The 22,885-nt window shown below is 43.1% G+C and overlaps 2 protein-coding genes across 2 annotated transcripts; both read right to left on the bottom strand.

Annotated features, from left to right (window-relative positions):
* Nucleotides 1-84: 84 nt before the first annotated feature.
* cdh17 (cadherin 17, LI cadherin (liver-intestine)) lies at nucleotides 85-13,343 on the bottom strand. Its single transcript, XM_023811686.2, has 19 exons — nucleotides 13,266-13,343; nucleotides 10,929-11,095; nucleotides 9,381-9,476; nucleotides 9,005-9,142; nucleotides 8,529-8,664; nucleotides 8,047-8,205; nucleotides 7,481-7,639; nucleotides 5,312-5,511; nucleotides 5,021-5,152; nucleotides 4,719-4,869; nucleotides 4,365-4,595; nucleotides 4,020-4,096; nucleotides 3,704-3,901; nucleotides 3,364-3,608; nucleotides 2,969-3,099; nucleotides 2,404-2,622; nucleotides 1,910-2,020; nucleotides 1,504-1,620; nucleotides 85-1,189 (listed from the first exon to the last, which is right to left on the bottom strand). Exons 2-19 carry the CDS (start codon nucleotides 10,974-10,976, stop codon nucleotides 1,092-1,094), a joined length of 2,646 nt encoding a protein of 881 aa, XP_023667454.2. The 5' UTR covers nucleotides 10,977-11,095; nucleotides 13,266-13,343; the 3' UTR covers nucleotides 85-1,091.
* Nucleotides 13,344-15,178: 1,835 nt separating this feature from the next.
* gem (GTP binding protein overexpressed in skeletal muscle) lies at nucleotides 15,179-17,800 on the bottom strand. The gene is made up of 5 exons (XM_023812238.2): nucleotides 17,680-17,800; nucleotides 17,066-17,405; nucleotides 16,879-16,955; nucleotides 16,412-16,616; nucleotides 15,179-16,097 (listed from the first exon to the last, which is right to left on the bottom strand). Exons 2-5 carry the CDS (start codon nucleotides 17,397-17,399, stop codon nucleotides 15,820-15,822), a joined length of 894 nt encoding a protein of 297 aa, XP_023668006.1. The 5' UTR covers nucleotides 17,400-17,405; nucleotides 17,680-17,800; the 3' UTR covers nucleotides 15,179-15,819.
* Nucleotides 17,801-22,885: the final 5,085 nt, after the last annotated feature.

The following is a 22,885-nucleotide window of genomic DNA, read 5'->3' as shown; positions in this document are numbered from 1 at the left end:
CTGATTGGGGGGCGCATTCATGTTTCTCCGTGATACCCTCATTAATTGGTTAATCAGCTGTATTTATGACACAACACAGACTCCTTGTCACCGAAGCAGCTCACTTTATTTAATAACACTTGTGTTAAAAACAAACACTGTTTCCTCCAGAAATAATGCATGTGCACAAGTATGCAAATATACTAACCTTATTAACATGATTGCAGACTTTTTATGTTGAACCATTGTGACGCATTTGATGCGTTTGGAAGAAATAGGTACAGTCTGGTTCCCCCCTACTCATGGCACCCCCACCGTAACCAAAAAATTCTGAGAAACATGCTAAATGTCGAATGTGCTCAAGGGGAGAGCAATTATTGCTCAGATGGTAACTTCTAAACGACGGAACATTCCAAAAGCAGGCTATAATTTACATAAACAGTGTCTCACATTTATTTATAAGGGGTCGTGAAACGGCTTGAAACGACCAGCCATTGTTCAGTGACAGCACAATAACTGAAGACAGTAACAGTGGTTCAAACACAGCTAAGAAAATTGGAAGTACTGTACTTTGTGAATTCTCAAATTTATTTAAATTGGGAGGTACAAATATAAAATAAATACCTCCAACATCCAAACTGCTACTCACATTACTGACTGGACTTATGTGCTAATTCACTGCGGTTATTTCATAATCAAACCAACTATGAAACAAAAACGTTTGACAGATAGAGAAGTCAGTGCATATTTCTGATACTGATGTGACAGGGTGTGGTTGGGCTGGGGCGGGCCACAACTTTTCCAGTCTCTGGTGTAACACTTTCAGAAAGTCTTTAATTAAAATTGATTTATTATACATATTTATAATATTTAATAAAAGTGTTTGTGCTAAAGTATTCAGCATTTATACCATTTCAAATGCCCCTCCACTCCCCCCCACCCCCCACCACCACTTTTTAGATGATGAGCATGTCCCTGAGCAAGTTGTGCACAATAAAAAACATGCACCTGAATTCAGAATATGTTTCTAATAATTCACCCCGTGTAGATACATGCAATAAAATCGAAAGAGCAGTGTGACAGTTAACCATGCGACTCCCGCTCCTCCGCATTTACTGCAGCATGGTTTCCCCCTCGCCCTGGGCCACTGCCTTCTTCTTCTTCTCGTCGCTCTTTCTGATTCGGTAGAAAACTATCAAGAGTAGCAGGCCTGTAGAACGAAAAAAGCAAAAAGTAGCTTTTCTTAGCTGGATCCGTAGGGGAGCGTCCGAGGCCTTATCAGGATTATGTGGCGTATGCAGAACTGCGAGATAATTATCGCGATTGATATTCCACCCCGCCCCACGCAACATCTTTTCCTGGCTGTTCTTTGCCATCTTTTTCGGAGTCAGGTCTTCTCCAGATTCATTCCACCCTGGTATCATACGACCTCACACACTCTGGACTACAACATTATAACAAATGTCTTTCCCTTTAAGTAGGGTTAATGTGTCACTTTCAAGGATGCTTCAGTGCTGTCCTTACCCACGCCGCCGAGCGTCCCGGCCAGGATCCCTATGGTCTTGGGCAATCCCAGCCTCCATTCTTGGGGGGCGGGTGCTATGTAGCAATAGCCCAGCTGTGTGCAGTTACACACGCGGACTGGGTCGGGGTGACAGGGCCAGGCAGGTTCATGGTGACCGAAGGCAGGGGAAGAACAGAAAGCCAAAGGGGGAGAAAGTGAGCATAAATAACAACCCAGAGCCACGATAAACTCTCAGGATCTGTCAGCTCTACTCCAGGTACATTCCTGTGTGTTTTCCCCTAAATAACAGCTAATCTGCTGCAGCCATGACAGAATTACATATTCATTCACACCATTGCATACCCCCTATAAATATTATATTTAATTATATTTGCCTTTCAGCCATATATTTTGGGTCAAACCTACCCTCAAACAGCTGAGGCACTCCCAGGCCTGCGTTGTCTTTGATGCTGATCGGGATGTTAAATGTCACGTCCTCTTTGGGTGCACTCTTCAACAGAAGTTTAGCAGACGTTCCTAAAAGAGTGTATAACCACTTAATGCCCTCACACAAGTTCTTGGAGGACGAAAAATTTGTCTACATGTCTAAATCATATGAGATGCAATCAGTGTTGGGGGAGTTACTCACAAAAGTAATCTGCTACAGGGCTGGAAAGTTCAGGTCCAGAAAATCCAGACCAAGGCTTTATTTCCACCAACCAGTTGATTATAAAGAATCACAGTCACAGAGTATTCAACTGGTTGGTTGAAACAAAATCTTGGTCTGGATTTGTACTTTCTGGATCTGATCTTTCCACCTCTGTCTGTAATTTATTACTTTTGTGAGTAACTTCCCCCTACACTAGCTGTAATACATCCCCCAGTTCGACGTTCTCTTTAGAACCCAGTGTCGTGCCTACCATCAGTCTGCCTAATCTCCCAGTTAGGAGCCTTTTTAGACATGGCAAAGGTCAAAGGTTGTCCAAAGGGTGGTCCGTCCTTATCTTCAGCGATCAGGATGACGGGTTGGGGGTGATTCGCACACACAAAGCCCCGCGTCGCCGTCAGCTTGGGGACGTTGTCGTTGACGTCTTCCAGCCGGATGTTAACATCCCTCTGTGTCTGTAGGTTGGGTGAGTCTTTGGGTTGAAAGAGAAAGGCACAGTTTTTTGGCATTCCCCTTCATGATCCAGCTTTGGATGTGGCAAATTACATTTTTTGAGACTTAAAAGATAGCGACAGACTGTAAGGCATTATCAGATTTCTTTTATTTCTTGAACTAGGTTACTTCAAATTATGAAAACCAGTGGTAATGATGAAATGAGTGGGGTGTTTTTTTTTTGCCATTTTGATGCTTTTAATTTCACCCTAAATTGATCAGTAGCACTAAGCATGTTATAGTACAAACCACCGGACTGCCTTCAAAAACCTCATTGTCAGTAATCTAATATAACCTGTAAATGAAGACAATCAAATGATTCTCACCCTTTTCATATGCAAACACGCGTACTTTGTATTCTGATACTTCCTCCCGGTCTAGACCAGCCTTCGTTTTGATTTCCCCAGTATTTGGGTTGATGGCTAGCCAGTTCCTCTCATCTCCCTCCAATTTGAATCTAAAACATAAGGAAGATACAGTTATGCAATTATCAGGTAAATTGGATGACACCTTGACAAAACTCTTACATGTGCAGCAAGTCATCAGACAGATTAACCCGAGAGTTAACCGCGTCCCAAGGAAGGCTTTCTGCGAAGGTTGGTCTGATCTGTTTGAATTGCTGATGCTTAAATAAACCTTTATCTGATTTGCCAAAAGATGCAGAAAAAGACATGAGTCAAGGGGCAGAAAGTGTAACTCTTCATCATCTCGATGCTGGTACCTGATATCTTTGCCTTCTGGGTCTTCGGCCTTCATTTCAATGAGAGTTGTTCCAACGGTGACATTTTCTTTGACGTTTACTTCATAAATGTCATCAGTAAACTCTGGGGGCTCGTTAACGTTGGTGATTTGGATACGGACGACTGCCGTCGATCGGTTGTCATACTCGACTCCCTTCACCAGAGGTTCGGGGTTCGTAGCGTCAATGAGGAGTGTGTAGACTGATGTGGTCTCAAAATCAAGAGGCTGGAAAACAAGAGTATTTTTCAGACCTGAAATGTGGGAATGAAGCTTTACTGGTGAATGAGATTAGATGAATGTTTGGTTCCAAATTACTTTACCCTGGCAATGTACAGCCTGCCAAAGTGTTGCCCGTTGGTTTCACTGTTGTCAATGGCGAAGACATGGTCAGGGTCCCCACTTTGGATGTGGTATACCACCTTGGAGCTGCCAGTCCCAGGGTCATCCGCATCTGTGGCCAAGACACTGAGCAAGGTGGTGCCCAATTCTGTGTCTTCAGCTGTGGTCACCTCCCCATACTGACAAAAAACACAAGCAAAAATAAGACTGGGAACATGGATTCTTGTGTATTCCAAGGACTGCACATTTCAGATGGTGAAAAACTATTCTTGATTTAGTTCAGTTGAGTATCCTTACATCATTCTTTTCAAACATCGGAATTTCGTTGTTGATATCGATGACCCTGATGACAGCGCTGCACTGTGTACTGTACCCTAAGAACAAAATCTGACATGATTCAGGCTGATAATTTCAACATGTATATTTTCCTTGACAGAATATATGTAATACCTAATCATTTATACTAAAACATGAAAATAACGATCAAACACACATACAAACGGCCACACTTTCTCATAACTCTTTTCTTGAATGGATAGTAGGACGCGCACATAAACGTGTGTAACATGAAATATGACTAAGGATTTAGCTGCTATCCCTTTGATTGGGATTTCATGGAGGAATACTGGTTGGACTGGTTACCTGTAGGATCCCCAGCTTTATCAGAAACCTTGATGGTGAGGTGATATTCTGGAACTTCTTTCTTCTGGAGGTTGGAGTTGCCCAGTTGAATCTTCCCCATAAAATTGTCGATTAGGAACATTGTCGCTGAGGGCGTCTTGGGCTCCTGGTCCACTATCTCGTATCTGAGAAGGCTGTTGGGTGATTTCTCCTTGTCGAGGTCATAGACCTGCAGAACTCCGATCAAGCTACCTGAAGACAAGGAAGGGCATGTTTGCACAATCCAAGGTCACACCACTGCACTCTTACATGCACTCTGACAAGACAGAGCACTGGATTGCAAAGTTCTCACATGAAAAATATTGTTGATCTTACCAATCTCTTCATTTTCTTGCACCTCGAATTGGCTCACCAGATGCTCACAAACAGGCTTGTTGTCATTGAGGTCTTCCACAACAACTTGGATCTCCAGGGGTTCCTCTAAGTCAGTGTCTAAATCATCTCTGGCAAATACTACCAGAATATACTGAAACACAGGCAAATGTTCTGATTCAGTTTCTGACATATACATGTTCTACATGTTCTATGTGTTCTACATGTTCTACATGTTCCACACTGCGGAAACTTCAGTGAAGCTGTACTGCTCTCAGAAAGAGAAATGATAGACAATATATTACCATGTCTTTCTCCTCTCTGTCCAAAGCTGCTGTGACAAATATGTGACCTTCTTCGTTTATTTCAAAAGGAAAACTGGGATATCGTTCCTTTTGGCTAAGATAGTAATGTGCTCCAATCTCATTTGACTGGACCTGCACAATAAAACAAATGCATATATATTTGCAAATATACACAAAAAACATAAAAGACTCTCCAAATGTCCAAGGGAAATCAGAGGCGACAAGTTCTTGAGAATACCCAAACCTTCAGACGTGACATTGCATGCCCAAGCACTTCAGATAGGGGGTTACCTCAGCGATTTTCATGGGATAGGGTCCCTCGTGGTTCTCATCTATCCTGATGGATTTTGGGGCGAACCAGAGATTTTGCTGCACCACAATGCTGACTGATGCATGGTCACTGAGCGCATTCTCCGACTTGCCCTCCAAGTCCTCCACCTTGATGATCAGAGTGTAGTCTGGGCTGTCCGATGGGTTCATCCGTTTGGACTCTAGAAAGACATTCACGAAACAGGGCAGACTGTCAATAGACCTAACCAAGTGAGTAAAATGACACATGCAAGGCAAACCATAGTTGGAGATGTACAGTTCTTTCTTGTTACTTTTTATTTGATATGTAAATAGTGAATTTGTTATTTTTACCTGCCAAAACAATTGTGTAATAAGTGTGAGAAACTCAGGCACCTCGTGTAAAGAGTGTATTTAGCACTGCTTTTCAGGTTCAGCCAGTTCCTGTGTCTGCGTCCAATGTTCAGCTATATTTTATCATCCATCCAACCAACCGCCAATTACTTAGTATCCTAGGAACCATAGCACACAAGGTACCCTAGATGGCATGCTGGTTCACGCACACAAACATGCTCACTCACTATGGATAATTGAGAAATGCTGTCTCACAGTACGTGCTTCGAACTGCAGGAGGAATCCCGCAGTATATGGGGAGAATCTGCAGGCGGGATTCGGACTCCTAATCCTGAGAGGTTGTAAGGTAACATTTCTACGGACTGAACAGCTCCCCACTTAGCCACCTAAGCTTCATTTGCAGAGCATATAAAATAAAAAATATTTATGTAAAAATGAGGAAGCAGACAGAAAATCATGTTTAATGTAGTGTTTCCTCTTCCTTCCTTCCTCTTCCTTCTTGAGAGTGCTGGTCCTGGAGCTACGCCATTGGGTCCTTCAGTTCGGTTGTACAGATTTTGTGACTCTGTTTTCTGCTTTAATTGTACCCTCAAAGGGGCTAATCACTTTGTTTGCAATTAGGCTAGGACGGGTTTTTAATTTAGCCTCTGCGCACTTGTATGACGACCAAGGCTGCATGCTGAATGGGAGCGTTATCCTGTTTCCCACTTTCTGCTGTACAGTGTCACCACATGTTTTCCTTGTTTGGCCCAATGTTACCCATAACACCTTGCCTGATCACAAGGGGGCATTCTGTGCTATGGTGATGCATGATGCATCATGAAAAAGTACAGCACGAAATATCCAGAATAACCATTCCGCATGGATTGGATTTCATATTCTATAAGTAAATTTATGACAAAAATGCAGAAGATTAATACATGATTCATTTTCATGCTCCTTTGAAAAATGGTTTTTCCTAATACTGTATTTTAATTTTACAATCACAAAATGCAATATGGCTACATGCATGAAAATTAAATGACTTTTCTTCCACAGAAAATGTCCTTTCGTACTAAGCCATCTAACACTGGACCACTGTAGAGGGATGTACTCTGAAGCAAGTTTATTGGCTTAGCAAGGTTTCTTAAGGTTTACGTCCAAGTTTTTCATGCTGCTATTCGTAGCTCATGGAGTATATTGGCGTGGTAATTTGCACTGTACACTGAACCAAGTTAAGTTCAGGCTTTAGGAGTAAACCAGGTGTTAGTTCCACTTTTTCAACCTCTATATGAACTGGCATTTTATCTAAAAATGCAACCTATATAAGAGAAGCCATTTGACCAAATATCAGGGATGGGCTGATTTTCTCTTCAATCTGATGCCAAGAAATACCAAGGTTTTTATCCTGGTATGGATATTTGGTGCCGCTCCTATGCAAATTAAATTTGCTGGGGGCTGATTGTGGCAATCAGGATTAGTTAACTTGGTTTTATCGAGTTAACTCTGGGTACGTAATTATTTTGTTTTAGTCTTAATCACTCATTGGGTTTTATTTGTATTTTAGAGACTTCAAAAGATGAACATCCAAAAACGGGCAGCAATAGTTTTCATGCATCCAGACAGTAGTAGAAAGTTCAGGTCCAGAAAGTTAAAATCCAGACCAAGATTTTGATTCAACCAACCAGTTGAGTACGAAGAGTCACAGTAACGGAGTACTCAGCTGCTTGGTTGAAACAAAATCTTGGTCTGGATTTGTACTTTCTGAACCTGAATTTTCCACCTCTGCATTAAGAATTTTATCCATTTGGCACTAGCTCATCCTGAAAATAGTCTGACCTGATCTCTCGACACAGGTGTAAAAGGGGTTGAACTCATAGGGAATGTCTTTCACTGGGGAGCAATACTCTTCAAATTTCTTCTTCAAGATGTCCTGGCTTTTCCAGTCTTCTGTACCTATGGGCATGACACCATCTCTGGCTTTCAGAGTCGCCTCTCCTGAAACACACACAAAAAAAGAAAAGTTATCCTTCATGTAGACCAGTGTTTCCTAATCTGCTCCTCAGGTACCTGCAGACAGTCCATGTGAAAATGTGGACCGTCTGTGGGTTCCCGAGGATCGGGTTGGGAAACAATGATGTACACTGAAATTACAAAGGTTACTTTTTATAAATTCCAATAAATAATAAACTTTTCTTATGCACATTTACAAAATAATGGGGGATTTGGGAAATTGTGCATTAATGGATTGATGGTGCAGATTATCATTATATACTTCTGGTAGCCCTAATAGGTCAACACTGATTGTCTCTTTGACTGGATTTAATTCCATGACCACTGGGTGAGTTTCTTTGACAATTTAACTTTAATCAAGGTGGAGATCTTGGAGAGGAGTTACAACATACCCTCTAGGGTGGTGGCGATTTCCCCGGTGACACTATCAATCTGGAAAAGTGGTATTTTTGTGACATCTGGGATCTGGCTCAGGATGCTGTAGCTCAGCTTGGCGTTGGGAGTCTCGGGGTCATCCAGGTCGGTAGCAAAAGCCCTCATGAAAGCCAACCCTGGAATGAGAGATGCAACTCTGCTTCAAACACTGGCTTGTCTGGTTCTTGAGGTTCATTTGCTGGACCGCGTGGCTTACATATGCAGAACTTGCCTTTACAAAATTCAACTGCTATGTAAACTTGAAAGCAACACTACCACTGATCCAGTAGGTTAATTGTAATAACGCATAGCACATAACACTCTATGCGATTGGTCTAAATTTACTGTAGACTGTATTTCCTGGACAAGTTCTATTTGGCAATATATTGACTATGGACAAAACATAATCGGCCTTTACAGCTACAGCGTGCAGACTGAGACGTGGCAGTGAGATACACACCAGCTGCTCTGTGCTCCCTCACCATCCCGCTGTACTCTGTCTGGTTGAATGTCGGTCGGTGGTTGTTGATGTCGATCACGTTTATGGTCACAGAGTATGGCCCATCCACCGTTTCCGAGTCAGCCAGGGCTTCGATCTTTAAACATTAGCACACCAGAGTAAATTAAAGCTCATTTTACTAAGACGCAAATTAAATGAAAATGCAAGCCCCGCTGATGAATACCACACCTTCAATTACGCTGGGGATGCTGAGGCAAGGCTGAGCTTCAATAAACATTCATTTTAAAAGTCTTCAAACATATTTGTTTAAGATTTTATGGGCCTACCATCCTGTGTCTCATGTTTGTTTTGACATAATCTGACATTACAACAGAAAGTATTGTCAATCATTAACTACCAAGACGTTGCGGATATTGTTCCTAATGTTAGATGTAGCATCGTCAGACAGAGGTTTGGCGATGCTGGAAGTGCCGTGCCTGTAAACTGTAGTGGCTCCGTTCTGACCAGGACAGCGCCCTCTCAAGGTAAAGCCAGCCGTCACTGGACACCAAGAACTTGCCGTCAGGGTTACCTGACATCCTGTATGATGTCACTTGGGGCTTGGTCGATTTGAACTGTTGACAGAAAGTAGAGTTTAAAATGTTTTCAAGGTTTCAAGAGGTCCGAAATAAAGCTGAACCACCCATTGATCTGTTATTTGACCCAACCATCGTCATCAAGAACGGACCAGTTACGTTGCAGTAACACAATCCGAAAGAGAACCAGTTCTAGGGCAGTTAACTTAATGTCTTCCAGAATCAACCAAGAATGCATGTGGTATAAAATGAGGCACAGAGAAAGCTCCACACCCACCTGATATATGGGATATGGTTCCATGGTTCCTTCTGGCACATCAAGTATCTTGTCCTCCAGAGGTCCAGCTTTGTCTTCCCATCCAAGGCCAACGACCTTCAGCATCGGGAGTACAGCAAGGTATGAGCAACATTGTCATTTCATCGTCCCCATTATAAGGGCAAACTTATTCTTCCATTAAGAGAAAAATGGGAATTTAGTTGAGTTACTGTACATAGTAGATCCTCCGTGTCTGTGAAAGATAAAACACTATTCTTTCAAGGAAACACTTGTGCTGGGGTTAATGATTAATATAATATGTACATCTAGGCGTGTGTGTGCATCCAGATCTCTGTGATGACATTTCTGAGGTTGTCTCTTGGCTTGAGCATTGAGCTTTGTAATGGCAGTAGAAGGAATGCAGCACGCTTTTGACGCATTGGATGCTAAATGCTGAAAAATTAGATTGTGATTCTATTTGACCAATTTCAGCTCTGGATTCTAGTTTAGGCACCTGTGAAGTACTAGAATGGACAGGGCTGACATCGAGAAATATTAATTACTGGGTTGTGGGCATTGTGGGATGTTATTTATTTACTTTTGTCTATTAAAAGTACTTTCTGTTAAATTGAAGTTGGAATTGGTGTCTCTCCTCAGACAGAGTCTCTAGGACCTCAACACAAACATGGAGATGAGTGCACCTTCCCTTTGCTTTGGCAAACAATGGTAAAACAAACAAATACTTTTGGTACCAGGCTTATCCTCCGAGATAACCATGTTATAACCATGTTATAACCATATTATTATCTATCCAATCTCCCACTGCTTTTTCAGCACAAGGTCACAGACAGCCTGGATGGTATCCCAGGATGCATAGGGCATAGGACCTGTCTATTGGTCCATAGTACGCATGCGCACATGCACACGCACACACACACACACACACACATGTTTGTCTTCTTATCTTTTTGTTGAACGTTCATTGAATATGGGCAAAACCCTAATCCCAACAATGATAACCTTAACCTTTACCCAGCCCTAACCATAACCATGAGTAACTAAACAAAACACAAGTCTTTGGCAAGTTTTTAGTTTTTTGATTGCAGCCACCGATTTTTATTAAATTCAGGGTATCCTTATAGGGACCTGAAAAATGATCCCCACAACATCAAAATAACAGGTTTTCAATCACGTTTTGGGGACGCTGTGTGGGGGCCACACACACACACACACACACACACACACCAATAGCACCCAAGTGGCAATTCATAGACACCAGTTTGCCTAACTGCGTATTTTTAGACAGCAGGGATAAACAGGAGAACCCAGAGGAAACATCACAGGGAGAACATGCAAACAGAACCCTGGAGGTGCGGTGCTGCTGATCCTCCCGCTGAGCACCAAACATGCCACCCTGTCTTGGTCACAGTTTACTTCAATTAATATCTTAAAAATTACAGGCGATAACATTAATAAATCATCAAGTGATCATTCCTTTTTCGTAGTCCTCAAATTTCTAGGGAATAATCACATAAAATATAACCGAAAATACTAATATGTGATACTTACAGCACCAAACAAGAGAGTCAGGCCCAGTAAGCCTGCAGTTGGAGCCATCTTAAGTTCCCGTGGGGCTTATGAGCTAGGTGAGCAAAGTGAGAGGTTTTCACAGGTCACGGGGAACCGAAGAAGACTGATCCACCTCCGATTCACCAGCTGCAGGCTTCCAGCGGTCACTGGAAAGACAAGGTGAAGCAACCAGTAACCAGCACGTACCGATTCTGCGACAACCAAGCGGTGAGGCACAAACATGACTGGGAACCCTGGTGAAAATGCTCCCAGTTCCTGCACCCGCTCTCTTTGAAGGCTGGTTACTTATTCACGAGCAGCTACATCTCTCCTCCGCCTTTCTGCCGTAGATTTTGCAGCACGTTCTGCGAATGTACACACAGGCGATGTTTTTTTTGACATTTTGCCTGTTTTGAAAGTCACCCTGCACACGTGTTGCTGTCAAACTTTCTCTGGGAGTTGGCTGAACTGAGATAAGACTCTTTGTGTGGCAGCACAATGCGGCACCGAGATGTATTTGAGGTTTTTGGTGGATGAAAGTACTGGACTTTTGATTCTAATTCGGGGCATTCCTCTCAGTGCTTTCAAAGGCGAGTCTCCCTAAGGTCACAGTTTGACATTGGTGATACAAAGTCTCTGGAAAGGTCACTTCTAGGTGTGGTTGTGGGAGTGGCTGTTGGCTATCAGAGTGACTAGTTGGGAGAGAGATTGACGGCTGAAAAAATGAGAGGAAAGTGAGTCTGAAAGTGATTTCCAGCACAGAGTTTGGGTAGAAATATAATTTGTCATTTCCTGTAATTAGTGCTGAATTGCTGTTCTGACGTCTCTCTGGTTTCAAGGTGCTCTTGGGTTATGCTACTGTAGAATATATTATAGGAATATATATCAGTGACAATGGAGCTTATTGTCTGGGAATATCAAATTAATAGTAAGATCAAATATCTGTTAACAGCAACCCTGTTTAGGACAAGTGGGTATAGCAAAGATAAATGGAATATCTGTTAATGGTAATGATTTAGATCACAGTGAGCGATTCCTGTAAGAGGTTAATGTTAACAGCAGACTTATGGTGAGGCAGGCACTGTTTGTGTAAAGGCTGAGTAATCTACTCCCACATCCGACCTTGGAGTATAACCGTCCTTCAGTGGTCCTGTCACCTACAAATCTCACACATCGCTTACAGTGGATAAAAAGCACTACAAACTATGAATATCACAGCAGTCGTAGGGGCTATTCTGAACCAAAACTGAAAGGAAGAACGTTAATCAAAAGAAGCACCTGGGCATTTTTGTTGAGAGAATAATGTGACAATGACGGGGAGTCAGTTTACTTGGCCAAGGTGATTTCCAAAGGCTGACCGAAGAGCATCGGCCAAGCTGCACACAGTCTGCCTGTGGTAATTTCACTTTGTGAAGAGGCGTGTCTATTTAAAATGCAACTCGGGTCCAATGTTCCCTGTTAATTCCATTGCATGCTCACTGACACTGAGCTACCAGGTATGTTAGAACAAGGTGACATTGAGCAAACCCAGGTAACCTTGTGGACTGTCTGGCTGCTATTATTCAGCCGTTTAAATGTTTCAATTTGCTCTCGGAAAATGTCATACCAGTTTAATGATCCCCTCATCATTTCTATTTCATTGATTCTTTCCCTGATTTATGGATATTCAAAGATTGTGTACATTAGGAAGGCCCACATGACAATTACAAAAGGCATTTGGGATTGAACAAACATTTCGCTTATATAAGAAACCATTTCTTTCTTTCCTTCTTTGTTTCTTTCTACATTTCTATTGTCTATTTGTGTTGGCAGTAGATTTTAAGACCCTCTTAAGTGACAAATTTAACGATGAAATACAGACTCTTGGAATATTGTGGATTAAATAATCATACATGACACCCTAAAATTCTGGGTGAATACGGAATCCATGACACCTCCGATAAAGGCTTGTTTAAACCAACAGGCCCAGGCATATTTGGGAAGACTTGAGTGACCTCTGCAGCTGTCAGACATTTTCCTAAATATATTTCTGGTATATTTCTGGTGGAAACTCACACCAATTCCATCCTGACGTTTAGTGGACCTATTATCAGACACCTTGAGGAACTCGTACAAGATCACATGAAAATAGTTCTTATCTTGTTTCTCACTAGCTAACAGCTGACACCCAATTTGACACTATCCATGCCATGTTCACCAGGTGATCGTCCTCCAATGGCTTGTAAACAACACCTAGCATTAAATGATGGCTAAATTCAGATATTTATATACCACGATATCGAAATGTGAGTGAACTGAGTGGTCAACCACAGCAAAAGTAAAAATCGTTAAGCTTACCTGAGTGTTGGTCAGCCACTCCTTGGACTTGCCGGTGAATAGTGTGAAGAACCTCTTTCCTAACGCTAGTCAAACGTTAACTCACAACATTTTATTGAACCTAATGATTTGCTAATGATTTTCCTTGCAGGAAGAAGAACCTTCTCAAGTAGGAATAAACTTTAAAGGTACTTTCACAGTTTACTGCAGTAAAAATATGCATATGTGGAAGTCATCTAAGGCTTCTGTCAATATTATTATTATTTCAAATGCTTCCTAAGGAAAATGGTCTGGCATTAAAAATGACTACAGAGCATAATCTTTAAAATAGACTAATTATACCTTTGTAATATCAGTTTGTTAGTTTCTTGTTATGTCTTTGTGCTGAGTGGTCTGGTCCAATAGTATTTATAATCCTATAAATAATAATCGATTTAAAAGACCCAGTAGAGGTACAAAACACTTGTGACATGTTCTGAGGAGAGCAGAGGACAACTTGAAGGTTAAACAGTTATTAAAGGCCCAGTTGCTTGAGCTGACGAAGGTGAAATGAAGTTAAGAGAGATCTGGTCACATCAAGCTACCTACCTGGATATTAACGTTAAGGCTGTTCAGAGTTTTGCCTGTTGCCTTTCTTACCTTAAGAAAACTCTACAAATCAGTAATGGATTTTGCTGGAAGGGGAACTCTGCCTTTTATTATACTTATGGATCTTAACAAAAGAATGACTCATTTCATATCTATCTCGGGTAACTGGGATTAGTGTGATATTTTGTACAGCCAACGTTTAAAAAATATAAACCTCAATTTTAATTTAGTCCTGCTGGTTAATCCTGTTAAGACAACGCAACCTTATTACAGTCTCTGCTGGTGTCAGAGCTGGTTCAAGGTGGCAAGTGCAGAATTTGATCTCCAGTAACTATGATTATGTCCTTAGGAACTGACCCTGGGTCAGGGTGACTTTCTACCTGTTAATGTCGATTGGCAAGATATGCTGACTCTACATCAGTAGTTCAAGTTAGAATGTACAGTAACTGGCAAACATTCTAAATTTCTTTGAGTCTGTTCCTAAAAATGAAATAAGCAAAAAATTAAGTAAGCCTCACTGGTGTTTTAAGTCCATCGGAATGGTAAACACTGAGCTTTTAATTTGAAATATGACAAGAAAAGGGGATTGTTACTCTGAGGAAGTGCTACAGGACACAGACTGGGGTTCTGCTTGGTACTTTCTTGGAGGCTAGACATCCAAAGGAGAGTGAAAAAAAAATGTTACTGTCAGCCTTAAAATAGCCACCAGTTCTTCAGTAAGTTTCCTTTTCTCTGCTCTCTGGGCCCAAGTCCAAAGGAACATTTGGGACAGAGGGCTCTAGCATGTCTTATAAATACAGTGGTGGCTATGAAGTCCCTGACCTCTAGGGGCACTGTGTGGTCGGTGAGATTTTTGTTCAATGTAGGCTTGTCCATTTTCAGAAATGTCACAGGCTGTTCTTGTGATTTTTGTGTGTCTGAACACCAGAGGTGGATAGTTAAGATCCAAGAAATAAAAATCCAGACCAAGTTTTAGTGCCAACCGAGCTGCTGGTTGATTGAAACAAAATCTTGGTCTGGAGTTTTACTTTTTAGACCTGAACTATCCAGCTGTTTTGGGTCATTATTTAAACGGTGATGAAATCTGTTTGCACTCTCACATTCACAGAGTATATCGCCACTACTTTTTCAACATTGCAACCTGAAAAATACTAAATTAATAAACATCCCATGATTTGAGAAGGTGAATTATGGCCTACACTGTTAAATACAATGAATTTATTAAAAGCATTAGCTTAATGCCATATTTCTGTATATTTAATGGAAGTCATTGAGTGAAATCTTCAACACCTGATATTTGAGTCAACCCAAAAAATATTTATTCTATTTTTTATTACTTGACAAGGTAGTCGTATATTTTCAGTTTTATTGCACAAAGTTAATACGTACATTTTACAACACATATAATAAATAAATCAATAAAAAGATCCTCAAAAAATAATTGCATGAACAGCAATATATAGCAAAATATAGTAACAACAATAAAGCTAAACGTTACTTTTACTTTTTGATAAATATTCATACCAAATAACAGCAAGATATCTTTGAAGTTAACGTACAAAATGTGTAAACCTTCCCAAATACAGATAAATATACATAAATATATTACTTGAACATGCCTCTTAAGGTTGCCATGGTAACCGCATCAAAGCACTTGTGAAACTTCAATCGTGAGCCAAGGATTACATAGTAACTACTGTCACTATTTCTACTTTGGTGAGCCAAGGTTGTCTGACAGAGTAGTTAATCGCTAATGGTTGACTTCCCGACAATGTCAGGAAGTAAACCATCAAAACCTCAGGGCTCAACCCCATACCCCCCCCCCCCCCCCCCATTTGTAAGTATACCACCAATATACATTTCAATGTAATAAAAATGAGGCATAATATTCTCACGAGGCTCTCCAGCCTGTCACAGGCAGAAGGTCAGAGCATTTGCCTATTTTACAGCATAATCTAATGTAGATTGATGTGTGTCTGAGGCGTGTCTACAGCACGGAGAGGTCATGGCAAGATTTGGACTTCAGGCGGAATGCCACGTTCTTGTTGTTTCTGGCCACCAGTTTGTCCAGGAAGCGCTTGGCTTTTTTGGGCAGGCTCTCACGCCTGCGGCTCAAGCCCCTCCGCCGCTCGTTAGCCTCCTTGCTGTCCCGCCGCAGCCGCAGCTGCCGCACGATGCCTTCGAACATCTCCTGCACGTTGTGCTGCATCACCGCCGACGTCTCGATGAACTTGCAGTCGAACACCACAGCACATGCCCTTCCCTCTGCGGGGCAAGGAGGAGGAGAGATATGCATTGGGCTTTCCAATCAAAACACACAGGGGAAACCACAGAACAGGTGCTGGTTAATAGCCAGGACTTCGTCAGTGAACCAATCAAAATATTTTTAAAAAATGCATTCACCACACAATGTAACATTCTGAGGCATTGAATAAAAAAATGCTATTTATGTTACAATTATAAATGTATTTTGCTAGACTTAAGCAGTTAATTACTTGAGCAGTTGAGTTGTGATAATTTTTTATCAGAAATACGAATATGCCGTTAAACGTTTTGATGAAGAAACACCGCGGACTTACCACTGACTGACACTTCTCTGCATCTGACGAGGTCACACTTGTTTCCCACCAAGATTATGGGGATGTCCTCCGACTGCCTGGCCCTGCGCAGCTGGATGCGCAGCTCAGACGCCTTTTCGAAGCTGTCGCGGTCGGTTATCGAGTAGACGATCAGGTAGGCGTCCCCCGCCTGCATGCACTGCTCCTGGCTCCAACTGCCCTGTTCCTAAGTGATGGACGCAGCAGTTGTTTAACATATGAAGCCAAGACGGTTGTATCCCTGCAGCAGCTTTGCACCAAGATGCTTAACTATCGTGTAAAAATCAAGCCGATTAAATGGAAAGTGCAAAACAGCAATGGTAGGGATAATAGTGACATGGTTTATGAATCCAAGATTAGAAATAGGTTTGGAATTAAATTTATTCTTAACATAAATGTATAACGTGCTTTTCATGACAAGCCCCGAAAGATCTGTTAGACGTTCCTACCTGGCAGTCCCATGTATCCAGTAAAGTTATCGTAGCAATTTCGCCATCGACCACGATTGTTTGTTCACAGATTTGTCCTGTGGCAAGAAAGACAGAGTTTATTAAATAAATGGTTGCACAACAGGCGACAAACCAGCATTTAGTCTCATTACCACTCACGGCAAAGGCGAAACGCGTCATCGCCCACCTCCGTACAACTCGCAGTCGCTGTCCATGCTGTCCTCCGCCCCGGCGAAAATGCTCGCCAGCGCCGACTTGCCAACACCGTTTCCCCCGATCAGCACCACGTTATAGAGGCTGCTGCCCGATTCCGTGGAGACCACAGAGTCGGAGGAAGCCGACGACCAGCTCTCCCTGCAGGGGACGCCGGCGGAGCTGGTGCATGAGCGGGAGCGCGGCATGTGGGTGCCCGGTGCCAGGCTGCTGCCCAGCAGGTGGTTGGCGTCCGTGCAGATGCTCCAGCGGTGCAGCTGGTGCTGCAAGCGCAGACTGTGGCGTCGCATGGTGATAAGAAGGGTCATCTGTCACTGCGAATGAGGACCACAAGATTATGAGATTATACGAATTTGCACTCTTAAAACTCAAATATTTAAAGCATTAGGTTTTACAAGAAAATATAATCTCCGCTATAAATACAAACAAGAATTTACCACAAACCCACCCCTTCTAATGCACTGAAAATACATTTCTAAGAAATGCGGTTTACTAAACAGTCAAAATATGTCGCTTCCTCTTAAGATTCATTTCCATCTGTGATGAACGATCATATCTGTATAACTTTTATAACATTCGCCTTCTTACGTTTCTGAGTCCAGGCCGTTAAGATGTTCAGAAGTTAAGCGCCGCGTTCCCGGTGCTGCAGCTCTTCAAGCTGATCCAAGTTTTAATCCCATATAAAGCGCTCTGTGTCTGATGAGCTTCTGGCTCGCCTGCGTTTATATAAAGCAGCAGAAAGGGCTTCCCTTGACGTCATTTGCCCCACCCACCCGGCGACTGGGAGATGCGCTTTCTTAAACCCAACTGGGGAGGCCGGGACAGTCGCCTACTCCACACTTCTCGCTAGCTGCGTATGCCTCATCATAATAAATGAAAAAAACACTGGAATTTCACCCCCAACTTCCCGCACCGTTTAATGACTCACTTGTAATTTCTTTATATAACGGCCGTTGTTATTCCTAAGGTGTCAAATTCGTGCTTGACGGGAAAATTCCTCCAGATATGAAACTTTCATTATACTGAACCTCCGCGCGCATTCATCCATTTACATGTAATGGTTATTCAACAAAAACATCACTCAAACTGCCAGGCTGATGACTTGAAGTATATTGGAGGCGAACACAGGCAATAATTCAACTGCTTGGCAGTGTTCATCCATTTCCCACTTAACACATTTATAATGTAATAACAACTTCCCTGTGAGCACCTTACAAACAGCAGGACACTGCACAGAACATCAACCTACAGTTTCTTTTACTTGCAAGTCCACTTTGAGTACTAACACACACCATACAAATAGAGAACGACACGCATACTGGGATAGATACTCCCAATTCAGTCCTTTGACTGGGAACTGAATGATCCAGTGTGAACAGCAGGGATCTCACATCAGACTGTGCAATAGCGCCTCCCTCACACAAAGCACGTTTCATGTGAAATGTGTTTGTGCACGTGTGTCACAGGTGTAGACTTGGGAGATGAAACCCCACCCCCCAGTGCTGATATTACATGTATGTGGTTTAAAGGGCCCCTTTGGAATATCAATGTGAGACCAAGCACCACATGGTTACGTGAGTCACTGCAGGGTAAGTTCCTAAATGTGACTGAAAGTGACAAACTTCAGCCACCCATGTTACTTCATGTTAACCATTTGGTGCCCAATACCAACCAAGTCTGGAATAGTCTTTAATGACAGAGGCAATTATTTAATTGATATTACAGCTATGCTTGGCCTGTTAGAGGAAGCTCAGAAACAGGAGTTAATTACAAAAACAAAAAAGAAATGCATAAGAGGCATTAAACTGTAGGCCAGATGGGCGTTTAAGTGTGATTTAGGGTCACTGTTTTGTGCAGTGGAGAAAGTCACGACTAACGATGGTGCGAAAGACAAGTTCCTTTCACCAGCATGGGTGCACAAGGACCCATTAGCAGCTAGCAGATGACCTATGCCTTGCCTGTGGCTATACCCCCCCCCCCCTTCCTGATACACAAGGTTCAAAATGAAAGATTGCTTCAGCGTTTCACACTCACTGTAACAAAAGGGGATTTATGTAACAGCCGGATTTATGTAACTTCGGTTTTGTTGTCTCAGTGAAAAGGAGTGTATTAAACGCTGCCGATGACAGTGAAGGCTGAGGCTGCAGGGAGCCGTTTGGATGGATGAGCCAAGTCATGGGGGACGGCAGGAGGATGGGAGGGGGGAGTGGCCACGTGGCAGCCCTGCAGACTGCTGAAAGCGCCGGGCATGCTGGGAGAGTGGCCACGGGAAAATGGTGGAGGAAAGCAGGTCTACATGCCCTGTGTGTGACGTGGTGAAAAGAGCAGCAAGGTAACACGGGGGATCAGGGGACAGCAGAGTAGCCTCACACCTCCAGAGCTGGGGGTTCGAGTCCTGCCCTTTTTGCATACTCTCCCCATTCTCTGTGGATTTCCTCACACAGTCCAAAACATGAGGTTAAGTGAATTGCCATCACTAATAGTGTGAATGTGTGCCCGGAGATGGACTGGCGTCCCATTCTGGGTGTCCTCTTCCTTGTATGCTGCTTGTCTTGGGACCGGCTCTATGCTTAACACAACCCTGAAGTAGATAAGTGCTTGAAAGAGAGATGCATTTTTTAGACAAGGACTGGCTGAACATTTTAACCTTGGTGTATTGAGTGGGTAACTGATGCAGTGCATATATCTTAAAAGCTTATCATTAATGTAAACAGTGTCCCTGGAATCTTACAGGCTGAAGGGTTTGTTTGCAGAGGTATCCTGACTCCTCCCAATGGCCTCCACACAAACTACACATCCGAATTAATGCATTCAGCTGACATATATAAAAAATTCCCATGAGCCACCTTAAGTACAGCTAAGCCGACATCACACACCATTACGCTCTGACTGCATTCGGCCTGCAGAAGTCAGTGCCCTGAAGCCGCAGGCCAGTGAGGAGAAGATGGCTGTTAGCAGGAGCGAGGATGGCGCATTGGAGGTATCCAAGTTAAAGGAGGGGAAGCCTGACATAGGATGGACAATCAGACAGGCTGTAATTCTGAATTGGTGATTCAGATTCCACCCAGATCGGGCTCAGCCTGATTGGGTCCCCGTGTCGTTCTTTAAAATCAGCCAATGACGCTTTGAGGAAGGAAAGAGCACGTCTGACCAATACTGGTGCGGGTCTCTCAAAGCACCACAGTCACGATCCACGTGATGAAGGTGGTGGCAGGACTGGTGAGCTATCTGGGTAATGGTTACCCTTTAGGGGTTAACAGGAGTGATGTCTACCTACTTTGGGGCCAGATGTGGCATTTCATCTTGATGAGAATACAGAGTGCTTTATTTAAACTCCGTTCTCTCTCATATATTCTGAGTTCTGCCCTGATCTGGACAGCATGTGCCCTGATAGGCTTTATATTAATCCCTATTCACTCAGCCATCTATGATCTGTAATTCTTGTCCTCATTTCCCTTTTCTTTTCGTGCCACGTGGATTATCTTTGCATGACATAATGCCCTTGAGTGACCTTGTCCGGAGATGCACGTTTGCACTAAAGTTTGTATCAGAGTTTTATTTAGGTCACGTGAACTGAGTCCCTAGGACAGGATGTGCACATGTCATGGAGGACGGGATTTCTGATCCGTGTTTTTGGGAAGCTTTCCGGATCTGTGAGATCCGGACAAATGGAGGGACTCATTCCACGTGCGACACGCGACCGTGGCTCGGAACTGCGGCTCCCGGGCAGTCGGCCTCGCCGGCTCTTACCGCGGGAATAAACAGCCTCTTCACCTTGGGATCACGTTGCTGTCATACAGGCCTCTGGGCCACGTGCCAGCGCAGGGCGCCGTGGGCACTCTCTAGGTGGCGCCATGCAGAGCGCCAGGCCCATGTCCTTGGGCTCTATGCATCCTCCATCCACCCCCCCCCATCCGGCAGCCCGCTGATCTTCCCATCACTGTACAATCGTTCATTGTCTAGAGACGAGGGGAATGAATTTTAAAGCGTTTTAGCACAGCGGCCGTTCGGCCCACAGCACGAGGCCGCAGCTGAAATAGGTCTGGCAGCTGCCAACAGCCTCCTGGGCCTGTAACTGCCCCATCACAGCTCCCAGCTCCTGCCTCTGCTGTTGATTGAACTCAATCACTGTCAAACACTCGTAATAAAATAATTATTTTGTTCTGAAATGCATAATAAACTACTAAACATCGTATACTGTTGAAAATCCCACTGGGCCTGTAGACTCCAGACAGAAGGCTGGACGTCCTGTATGAACGAAGCGGCAACGTCAACCGGACACAACTTGATCTGATTGTGCCAAAGCTCTGACCTACTAAACAATTGAAAGATTATTATTCATGATATACAGCTGTGGGAAAAAATTATGAGGGCACTGTATATATTTTTAAACAAATCTGCATCGTTAAATCCTGGTTTAATTGTGGTTTCCTCCCGGTTTAAAATTCCTAAGACAGAAGTATGCAAGAATAAGGTGAAGCAGGAGACACTGGGAACGACCAGAAACCAGCCAGGTAAAGGGTGGGAGTGACTTTCTAACGCCAGAGACGACCATCAAATTATCTGACAGTTTCTCATGAATCGTAGAATGACAAGTGACCTTCTAAAGGAATGGGAAGCATTAAGTGCAGGTGTGATGTGCACTGCTAGGACAGTTCATATCAGACTCCTAGAAGCAGGACTGACGTCCCATAGAGCAAGGAAGAAGCCCTTCATTAATGAAAAACAGAGAAGAGAAACAAGATGCAGTCTGCAAATATATGTGTATATATGTGTGTATGTATATATATATATATATATATATATATAAAAAAAATTCACAGATGCACCCCCATAAATTGAGAAAGGAAACAAAAATTCTGCTGTGGTCTCATTTTTTTCCATGGCTGTATATTTATCTGGATAATTAATCCAAATGGCATGAGTGCCTCATAAGTTCACATTTTCAGTAGCCTCCCATTTAAACAGGCACACATCTGTTGATTAGTATTCATTAACGGTTCATTTAAGCCTAATTGAGAGGCTGGTGATGCAAACGTCCACAGGGTGTTAGAAACCAGGACTTAAATGCCACTAGAACCGATGTGGAAGGTCGACATGTGGCGACACCTTCGTATGACGCCTTTCTCATGTCAGCAGGTAACGTTAGCATTTAGCTTTCTGGACAGGATTCCGAGTTCCACGTTGGGCACCAGTGTGCTTTGTCTCTGCCCTCCCCAGCCCCCCTCCGGACTGATCCCCCCCCGTCAGCAGGCTAATGGAACCCAGCTCCTAGTTACTCATCCCTGATTTGGTACGAATGCTTTGTGGACTTTAATCATTCACATTCCTCTCTTCCCCCGAGGCACCACAGAATCACTTTAAAACAAAGATACGGGAAACACATTTGACTTTTCTGCATTTAAATTACATCCCAGTACAGATTTTGAATGCGGAATGTCGAAGCGAAATCACCACTAACATAAACGCATAAGAAAGCAGGAGACAATTTTTAATGAGAACTTCAAATGAAATATATGCACCTACACCTTGGGATATATGCAGGGTCAACTCCACCTTCTTAGGCGTCCTAGATAAAGCTTTACTCGGAAGGCCCCCCTACCCACCCTACGGATGATCATTTCACTTCCCCTGCCACACAGATAATTCACAGGCCCTAAGCCAGCGTTTCCCAACCCGGTTCCCAGGGACCCCCGAGACAGTCCACGTTTTCGCTCCATCTCAGCTCCCGTCAGGGAGCAAAAATGTGGACTGCCTGGCAGAGAGCTGGGAAATAGCTAAAAGGCGGAATGGC

Source organism: Paramormyrops kingsleyae, chromosome 9, assembly GCF_048594095.1.
Source record: "Paramormyrops kingsleyae isolate MSU_618 chromosome 9, PKINGS_0.4, whole genome shotgun sequence".
Classification (NCBI taxonomy): domain Eukaryota; kingdom Metazoa; phylum Chordata; class Actinopteri; order Osteoglossiformes; family Mormyridae; genus Paramormyrops; species Paramormyrops kingsleyae.
This window is presented reverse-complemented; position numbering and strand designations above follow the sequence as displayed.

Excerpts from the sequence above, each read along its gene's own strand:
- cdh17 (XM_023811686.2), bottom strand. The coding sequence starts at position 10,976 with ATGGCTCCAACTGCAGGCTTACTGGGCCTGACTCTCTTGTTTGGTGCT. Across the intron at positions 9,477-10,928 it reads TGACTCTCTTGTTTGGTGCT|GTCGTTGGCCTTGGATGGGA; the intron begins GTAAGTATCACA and ends CCGATGCTGAAG. Across the intron at positions 1,190-1,503 it reads CGGGACGCTCGGCGGCGTGG|GCCTGCTACTCTTGATAGTT; the intron begins GTAAGGACAGCA and ends TTCGTTCTACAG.
- gem (XM_023812238.2), bottom strand. The coding sequence starts at position 17,399 with ATGACCCTTCTTATCACCATGCGACGCCACAGTCTGCGCTTGCAGCAC. Across the intron at positions 16,956-17,065 it reads CGACTGCGAGTTGTACGGAG|GACAAATCTGTGAACAAACA; the intron begins GTGGGCGATGAC and ends TTCTTGCCACAG. Across the intron at positions 16,617-16,878 it reads TGGATACATGGGACTGCCAG|GAACAGGGCAGTTGGAGCCA; the intron begins GTAGGAACGTCT and ends TCCATCACTTAG.